General features: G+C 38.2%; 1 protein-coding gene across 1 annotated transcript in view; it reads right to left on the bottom strand.

Moving 5' to 3' along the window:
* Positions 1–9,445, bottom strand: part of ADGB (androglobin) — a 189,075-nt gene that overhangs the window by 76,557 nt on the left and 103,073 nt on the right. The window contains 4 exon segments of the mRNA XM_027765632.1: positions 468–609; positions 2,895–2,997; positions 7,926–7,989; positions 8,459–8,685. Coding sequence (XP_027621433.1) covers positions 468–609; positions 2,895–2,997; positions 7,926–7,989; positions 8,459–8,685 — 536 coding nt within the window.

Here is a 9,445-nt window from a genome sequence, read left to right as displayed (position 1 = left end):
AAAGTCATGATGCATTTTTGCATAGAAAAGCATAGAAAAATATGGCATGACTTCCCCAATGACCTTATAGATCTATCCCTTGTGAAATCACTTTAGAAAACCATCTCCTTGGGACCAGCAGATGGCATAATGGTTTCTTTGCTGGACTCTCACATAGTTGACTGTGGTGCGAGTTCCAGCCCCGGCGACTTTGAACTCACTCTGGGTGCATGTGCATGCATGCCCAAGTCCTGAGAGGAAAATGAAGAAGAGGCATTGTAGCGTGGCCATCCACCTTGGGGCGATTTATCGCTTTCCATCTCTTGCTCTGGTGAGCACACACACCCTATAGCAAAAATCTAAAAAACAAAACAAAACAAAAAAACAAAACCAAGAAAGAAAAGAAAACTACAATTTACTGCAATAGTGACCATTTTACAAGGCTTCAAAAAATTATTAGTATGAGAAAACTAAAAGCTACTCCATACCCAACAGGCAGACGGACCACTGCAGCTTTGGTAGCATATGTATGAATCTTCAGAACAAGATTGCGTGGCTTCAGAGATTTCCAAGAAATTGTTTCAACTACGAGGAGTCCAGGTTCTACAGGAGGGCTGTCTTTTGTTAAGGCTTTAGGACAAGTGGAAAAAAGATGAAAATTTAATTTTGAAACTAGAGCTGGCTTTCACACAAAGAGATTTTTATTCATTAACAACATTAATAATGACAACAACAATAATAAAATTAGGCATTAACTATTTGTTTAATGTTCATAAAGCTTTAGAAGTTATTCTGGGTAAGTAACTGTTGGAATTAATGCTCAACTTTATTTATACATTTATTTACTTATTTATTTAAATTTGACCATAGAGGGACAGAATGAGAGAAAAGTGAGAAGGCAAGCAGCTAGGTCCTGGACTCAAACCACAGTTGGCCATGTAGGAGTCCAGTGCCCTTAGCCACCAGACAGGTATATTTTATCAAAATATACCATACCTTTTATTATTTCTGTGTCAGTAATACAATAATCATGTATGCAATTAAAAAAAAAAGAAAATATATCACATCTGGGAAAGTAAAATAAGATAATGAGTTTATAAGTAGCAAATCTGAAAAGCAGATATACATAAGACTCTGATAAACTGTCAAAGCAAGTCAAAATATCTCCTTGTTTATCAAACTTTTTACCTTTGATTCTTATAGTCTTTGACCTTAATAGAAATAGAAAGTGGTTTATGAAAATGTTAATTTTAGTATCAAGCCTTTCTTTTCAAATGAGCAAAGAATACTGACTATTCTTCATCAATCATTGAAGACAAAATATTTTTTGCCTTATTCCAGAATATACTCAAACAGAGATATAATACCACACCAGGATCTGAAATGCCTCTATGCATATAAAATGTGACTGTGTTAGGATATTGAGGCTATCGGCTAGGTAGACATGGCAAACTTATATCACTAAATTTTAGAAAGTGATCTAAGAAATTTATTATACAACAAGTATTTAGTGGTTGATTGCTATACTCTAAACACCATTCATAAATTGGAGATATCTTGGAGAAAAATAAAAGTCCCTGCCCGAATGTTGTTAAGTTTTGATATTAAGCATTCAGAAAATGTTTATTGAACACCTGCAGTGTCAGGCACTGTTCATGTGAGTTAAAGATAAATGCTTTGACAAAATAGACAATAGACAAAGACTGAAAGAATGGTTTTCTGTGTGTATGTGCCTTGTGTAGGAGCGGAACTGCCCATCCATGAGAACAGGAGGGAAGACAGACTAGAATCGAGAGAGTTTATTATGGGAAGATGAGGTGGGGGTCACTTCTCATTTCTTTTGTCTCCTCCAGTGGACTCATAAATAGGATGATGAGCTGAAAATGAGGAAGAAGAAGAGTAGATTAAAGAGATTTGGAGAGAGAGGGTGTGTGAAGATTTTAAGGTTTGCCATAGTTATTCTGGAGAGTGAGTGCAGGAGACTGAATAAACTAGAGAAATGCTAGCAATGCTTACACACCTTGCTAAGTTTGTGCTCTTCAATTTAAATCAGGGATAGCCACCATTTGTTTTCTCCTCCAATCACATTCAACTGCTCTGTTGCAACCACAATTTAGGTATAGAGTTTAACCATTATTTAGAATTTGCCAGAAAAGTAAGATGAGCAAGTAAGAAGGGAAAGTGTGTTGAGGATAGAAGAAATCAAATTAACTGATAGACCATAAAAATTATATTGGGAATAGGACATAAAACACATGAATACAGTAGTGATCAGAAAAAAAAAAAAAGTGGTAGAGTAGATGGATGGAAATCCCAGGGAAGTCAAGAATTGCAGAAGCAAAAGTTCTAGAGGGAGGGAACAGTCAGGGTAGAGAGAGATGTGTCCTTCAAATTGAGATGATGCACTAATTGGTAAAGATAAGATCAATAACATAAAGCATAAAAGAAGGGGCCAAAGTGGGATGGTTATAAAACATTGAAACTGTCAAATCAAAGAAACAGTTCATATATGTAGTTTTCCCTATTAGATTTGAAAGAATCAAGAACAATCACATGTGTAGGTAAAAAGGAAGTCAGGACTATGCATGCCAAAGAGAACAGATGTCCTCAACCAGGGGAGGCAGAGGTGGCAAGAGCATGTGTGATCCTCATGTCCGCAACCAGGGGAGGCAGAGGTGGCAAGAGTGTGTGTGATCCTCATGTCTGCAACCAGGGGAGGCAGAGGTGGCAAGAGCGTGTGTGATCCTCATGTCCGCAACCAGGGGAGGCAGAGGGGCAGAGGTGATTCTGGGTGACTCTTGAGAGATTAGGAAAGAAACGGATTCCACCATCAGTGGCTTAAAACATCTTATTGACATTCCGTAGGATGAACATGATCTCGCATTCAGACTATCATTCTCTCAGAGCTCTCTTACCTCCAGATTCCCCCCAGCGTACCAATGCGGAAAAGCAAACCAGTAATTCGATAGGTTTTAGACTATCCACAAACAGATAGTAGGACACACGTTCTTCTGAGAACTGCAAGACATTAGATCGATCATTGTACTTAAAAAATCAGTCCACGGAGGCCATTAGAGTCCACTTATAATGATACTTAACATTTGTAACAATTCTCGGTGCTCCAGGTGCCACACTAAATACTTCATGGGTTTAATAATATGAAGCACATCCCTCTAGGTGAATGTTGGTGATTATCTGTGAACACTGGGTTTGTGGAGCCTGTGTGAGATTAAACACCATCTCGGAGAGATAGGAGAGAAGAAAAGGGATCTACTTGTTCCTGAAATGGAGAAGAGAGGAGGAGACTTGGCCTAGGGCTGAGTGTTGCTCTCAGAGTGGGTTCTTGATAGGCAAAGAGGCCACAGGGTAACTTTGGCAGAGACTGGAAATATCTAAAGGAGATGAATATGGGTAATTTACAGGATGGTATGTGATGTAAACCCTCTCCTCCTCCTTTCCACAAGATTTTGAGAAGTATACCCATTGCTTGCTTATGCACCAGACTGTAGTTTTTTTGTTTTGAAGATACAATAAAGTGCTGAGTAAAGCCAGAACTTCACTTAAACTCAGCCATAAAAAACAAGACCCTGGCTTTTGACAGAAAATGGATGAATATGGAAGATTTACTGCTTAGTGAAGCAAGCCGGCTATGAAGGAGAGACATTGTATGTCCCACTTAATATATACTGAGTGTCTGCACTCTATGGCCCAAACTGAAAGACTAGAGGATATAGAAACATAGAAAATGGTTATAGATACTGGATACAGTGTGGAAAGAGGGTGGGAGAAGGAGGAGAGTCTGAGGAAAGACATTAAGGAGGAAAATAGAGAGACAAGACATTTATGGGACAAAGAGATGGGTTATTATCTGTTGATAATAACATGTATAGTATTCCCAACTGGACTGGTGAGAAATGCATTCATGCTGAAACATTCACTTTATAAACTAAGTGATGTATGTGATTGAATGTATAGAAGAAATTAGAATAGAATAAAATACATATTAACAAAAAAGAAAAAAAGAAATCCATACAGGGTCCAGCATGTAGAGTGGTGGTTGAGGCGCTGGACTCCCACATGGTTGACCACTGTTTGAGTCCTAGACCTGGTGGCTTGCTTTCTCACTTTCTCTCTCTCTCTCTCTGGTAAACACATGTGCCCTTTAGAAAAGTAAAGTAACAATAGTAATAATACATAATAAAATTAAATAAATAATTCTTTAAAAAAAGAAAGTCATATAAAGGTTGCATGCATTGGATTACAATTTATCTTACATGGATACTGTTAATCTCACTAATAAAGGTTAAAGAAACTGAAACCAAAGAGAGAATAAGATATTTATTAAAGGCCACAATACTCATAAGAAATAAAGCTGAGAATTTTCTTATTTTCCTTTGTGCGCACGTGTGTGTGTGCATGTGTGTGTGTGTGTGTGTGTTTGTGTGTTTGTGTGTGTGTTAGAAAATACATTCACTTACCCGAAAGAGAGAGTAAGAAAGAAAAGGAGAGGAGAAAGCAGCCCCTACGAGGGATGGTCACACTTCAGTTTCTAGTCTTCAATCTCATCCTTCTTCTGGGATTTGGGGAACACACGTATGTACACCTGGCGTGTTTCTCAAGCCACAGAGTCTGGGATTCAAACTGCGTGGTCCACCATTTGAGATACAGGTACCTTAACTGTCAGGCCACAGAGCTGGCCCAGCTGATATTTAAAAGCAGGTGTACCTGCCTTTCTGGTCTTAACGCTGGTACTCCTGACTGTTGAGTTACTATTGTCTCTCACATTCTCAGTGCTTCAACATAATTTTGACGGGTGGCATATGTTAAATATATTCAATGAATTTAATTGTCATACTTTAAAAGCTTTCTGTATTATTTCTCCACAATATTGAAACTATCAATTAATATATTAAAGAAGAATCTCTAGTGATGCTTATGAAAAAAGAAACATTTTATCAAGGAATACAAGGTACTAAAAACTCTCGATACAATGTAATGGTATTTTAAATCATTGCTCACCCTGGCTTTTTCCATTTTCATTTGTCACTTTCATTTGCTTTCTTTCAGCAGTAATAACTTGCTGATGTGGACAGTTCTTTCACATAGTTACTAATTGAAAATATAAAGGACTCTTAGATTTGCCAGCTCAGTGGCCATGCCTGAAGGGGAATTTCTGTACTGGGCTCATTTGCTGTCATCTTCCAGGGTCTGAGGACTGAAAAATGGGGTGGTCTTGAAGCCCATACAGAGGGATGATTCTGCCCACCTGCAAGCATATAGCATATTTGCAAAGCTCCTGCCCTATCCTCACACTGAGCACCAGTGCAGTATCTTTGAAATGTGCTGAAGACAGGCCTCAGGCTCCATGTCACCAGCAGAGCTGGCAGGACCAGCCACTGAGACCAGGGATGCCTTGCCTCAGACCACAATCAACCTTTCCTTTCAGACCACACTGATGACATTAAGTTTGAGTTCCATTGTCCTCTTAAGACAAAATAATCACTTTCTCAAACCATGAAATGTTACAGAAAGGGGACTGCAGGTCCCATGTAAGGATGCCATTATTTTACTTTGCCATGCTGAATCGTTAATAGGAAAATAAAAACTGATATTTACCATCACTTCATAAAAATAAGATCAGATTAAAAAACACTTAATTGTTTATCACAGACACACATACACATGCACACACCTATATACATGCGAACTGGATGGTGAGGTGTAACAAAAACTCTCATGCAAACTGCCTCAAGTAAATGACCTCCAACATTTATTATCACTTACCAGTGGGCATTCTTTGTGTCTTATGTAAATGATCTCATTTATTTCCCAGTAATAACCCTACGACACAGGTCTCTACAGATAAGAAACTAAGGAAGAGAGAACTTAAAAGAAGTTGCTCAGACTCTTACACTGTGTACATTTTGCAATTGGAGTTTAAAACCAGGTAATCTGGCTCTAGAACTACCATCTGCTTCTTTAAACAGCAGAGGTATTGGTAAATGTAAGCGCTCCAAACCAGACAAATCCCAGTTCTCATATGTGTGCTACTTTGGTGATCTTAAGTAATTTTCTCAACCTGGTCTGTGCCATTTTCCTTGCCATAAAGAGAATAATAATAGCCCTTTACCGATTTTTCTGTGAGTAGTGTAATAAAAGAACCTAGTTCAGGTAGGCCAGTCAGATGGTGTGGTGACTAAGACGGCTGAATCCCACATGGCTGACTGTGTGGTTTGAGTGCCAGACCAGGAGGCTTGAAAAACATGCTGAGAACATGTGCAAGCATGCCCAAAGTCCTGAGAAGAAAATGGAAGAGGGATTGTGGAGTAGTCGTTTCCCCTTGGAGGGTGATTTTTCACTTTCTTCATGATCTCTGACTCTCTCCCTCTAGCAAAAATGAAAAATTAAGAACCTAGTTCGGGGCCTGCAATGTCTATACAGAATTGTCATTTATTATTGCCAATAATTTGAATTTTAAACTATGCCTAAGTAGTCTGTGAGCTATACATTATTCTCTTACCAAACTGAGTTCAACCATTCCCAGTTACCATTTTGGTTGCAATCTTAATGTGAAGGCATTCTCCTGGGTCCTTTTAAAATAGACCCTAGGACTTGGTGGACTTTTCCCACTTCCGGTCAATCTCTATTGCAGACCTGATTCTTCCTCTCAGAGTGGTCAACCAGCTGCAGAACTCCTCTTGAAGAATGTTCAAAGGTTTTCTCTGCCTACACTTTCATCCGTTACAAGTGCAATGAGAGAAGTTATTTCTTACTTACTTCCCCCACCTCTGCATACGTCTGCATGGAGGGGTGGGGTTATCACTGGGGACTTCAATAGCCTTTTTTTTTTCCCCTTTGGAGAAGTTTTTGCTACAGGGAGCGTGCACTCACCAGAAAGACAGAGAGAGAGACAGAGAGACAGAAAGCGAGGAATCACCCCCCAGGGGGGATGGCCACAACACAATCCCTTCTCCATTCTCCTCTTGGGATCTTGGGCACGCATGCACACGTGCCTGGTGTGAGTTTAAGCCACTGGGTCCAGGACTTGAACCGTGGTCAACTACATGGGAGTTCAGCAACATAGCCATTACACTAACTGCTGGTCCCTTCAATAGAGTTTTTCTAAAATAGAAAAAACATGCAAGATTCATTGCAACATAGCTTCCTATGATATTTCATAATTTTCTCCAAAATTACACTCAATGTGAGATTAACTTATTCGACTGGATTTTAAGACCACCCCATGTCAGGACTGGTCTTGAAATAGTAGCCAAAAAGACATCCTGGTCCTTCTAAACATGCTGGCACCAAGTAACGGCCAAGGAGAGTACAGAGATGCAATCAGATTTGGGGTGGTGGGAGATGATTGCCTGAGGAGGCACTGAGCTTACAGAGAACACAAGGTTGAGCCACTTGGCCCAGACTCCATGGCCAGGAGAGGCCTCAGACAATCGAGGAGATTGAATTGACCAAAGGACTTGTAGGCATTGGCTGGATGAAGGAACAGAGTCAATAAAGGGGAGAAGCTTCAGGCAGAGGGAAGAGTATAGGCAAAAAGCAAACAAAAAGCCTAGACATGGTGGTGAGAATGTATTTGTATTAAGAAATGTGAGCATTTGGTAACTGTTAATATAGCGAATTTATTTATGCATTGCCTTCATTTATTTATAAATTAAATTGTTATTAATATGAATTTGTAAAACAATACAGCTCAGAATTTAACCTCTACTACATATTTAGATGGAGTGCATTCACGAGATCAACTAGTGGAACCTGAATTATTGTCTGAATAGTAGATGTGCTGAAGACTCTGAGGATGAATTTTTTAAAACATAATTATGTCGTAAGGCTAGAAGTGCTTGAAACTTGAAGATACTTCTCAATAGTAGATTCTATCAAAAGTTTAAGTTATAAAAGGGAAAGAAAAGAGATCATAATATATTTACCTTAAATTCTGTCTTTTGGAAGTTAATGCAGTATGAACTTGGCTTGTGGAAAATATATATATTGCTGAAAAAAATTATTGATAACAGGTTATGGTCATTATAAAGAAAGTCTCTTACTTTAAGCTTCTTAAAACTGAAATAAATATAGGCAGAAAGTTAAAATAATAAAATCCATATTGAATTAGTTGCCCTAAAGGGAAATAAATTATCTCAGGAAATAAATCATCTTCATCTTAATAAACAAACAAGTCTTTGAAGAGAAGCTGAAACTGACCTGATATCAGTTTGACTATAAATTTGCTATGGGAATCACGAATGTATCCTTTTTTTTTTCCATTCTAAAACTTTTATTTGGTATTATACTAACACTAGGCTAATATTGGCTTAGCTTTTTTTGAATGATACTAAGAATTCATAGGCTATATAACCACTATGTTAAATGTATAAAACTAAATCCTAATGTGAATTTGTATAATAATGCAACTCAGAAGTTAACCACTACAACACAGTCAGGATCACATCAGGATACTTACTGAAAGCACACACAGAAATCTTCAAAATCTAACCATATTTCTTTAGAAACTCCATTATTTATTATTGTAAGCTCTTCTTGTGATTTTTCCTGTGTTGCTGTGGTGGGGCTGGCCAAATCTCTTTCCAAAGGAAATCCCTCAGTTTGATGGATGTCACTCCATCCAAGGTCCATCTGTTCATCTGTGCATCAGAGAAGACAAACTCGTCAAACACATCTTATATTGTTCTGTAATGTTATTACAATTGGGAAATTGCAGTGGTGCATTCAAATATCAAAATCTATTTTGGGAAAAAATTTACTGAGAGAGTCATTTACATGTAGACCTCAATGGATGGCAGACCATGACACATTTCATACACTTAAGATAATTTAATCTTAATTTCTATGAATATTAGAGCACTTAGAATATTTTCGTTTGATTTTTTTTTTCCCAGAGGGTGTGTACATTTACTAGAGAGAGGCAGAGAGATAGAGACAGAGATAAGAGGAAGAAAACACTCTCCCATGGGGCATGGTCATGCCATAATTTGTTCTCCAGTTCTCCTTTCTTTCAGCATTTTTTTGACATGCAGCACATGTACATGAATTTTGCATGTTCATCAAGATGCAGGTTCCAGTTCCCTTAACCACCAGACCACAGGTTGGCCCTTGAGTGTTCAGAAATTTTGAAATCATTTTAATAAATTTGTCTGCACATTCTGTAGTAAATGTAAATTTATGACAAATTAGCTAGCTTATGTACTTAAAAATCTGCTACAGCCAGTCATATTTATTTATTTTTTAATAATTATTTTATTTAACTTTATTTATTCATTTGTTTATTTCAATTTGACCAGAGAGGGACAGAGTGAGAGAGAGAGAGAGGGAGAGAGAGTGAGAAAGCAAGCCCCAGGTCCAGGACTTGAACCACGGTTCACCATGTGGGAATCCAGCACCTTTAACCACCATGCCACCTGCCAGCCCCAAGTCATATTTATTAAAGAAG

Source organism: Tupaia chinensis, unplaced genomic scaffold, assembly GCF_000334495.1.
Source record: "Tupaia chinensis unplaced genomic scaffold, TupChi_1.0 Scaffold000008_1, whole genome shotgun sequence".
In the NCBI taxonomy this organism is placed as follows: Eukaryota; Metazoa; Chordata; class Mammalia; order Scandentia; family Tupaiidae; genus Tupaia; species Tupaia belangeri.
Note: the sequence above shows the minus strand (reverse complement) of the source record. Positions and strands in the feature narration are given on the sequence as shown.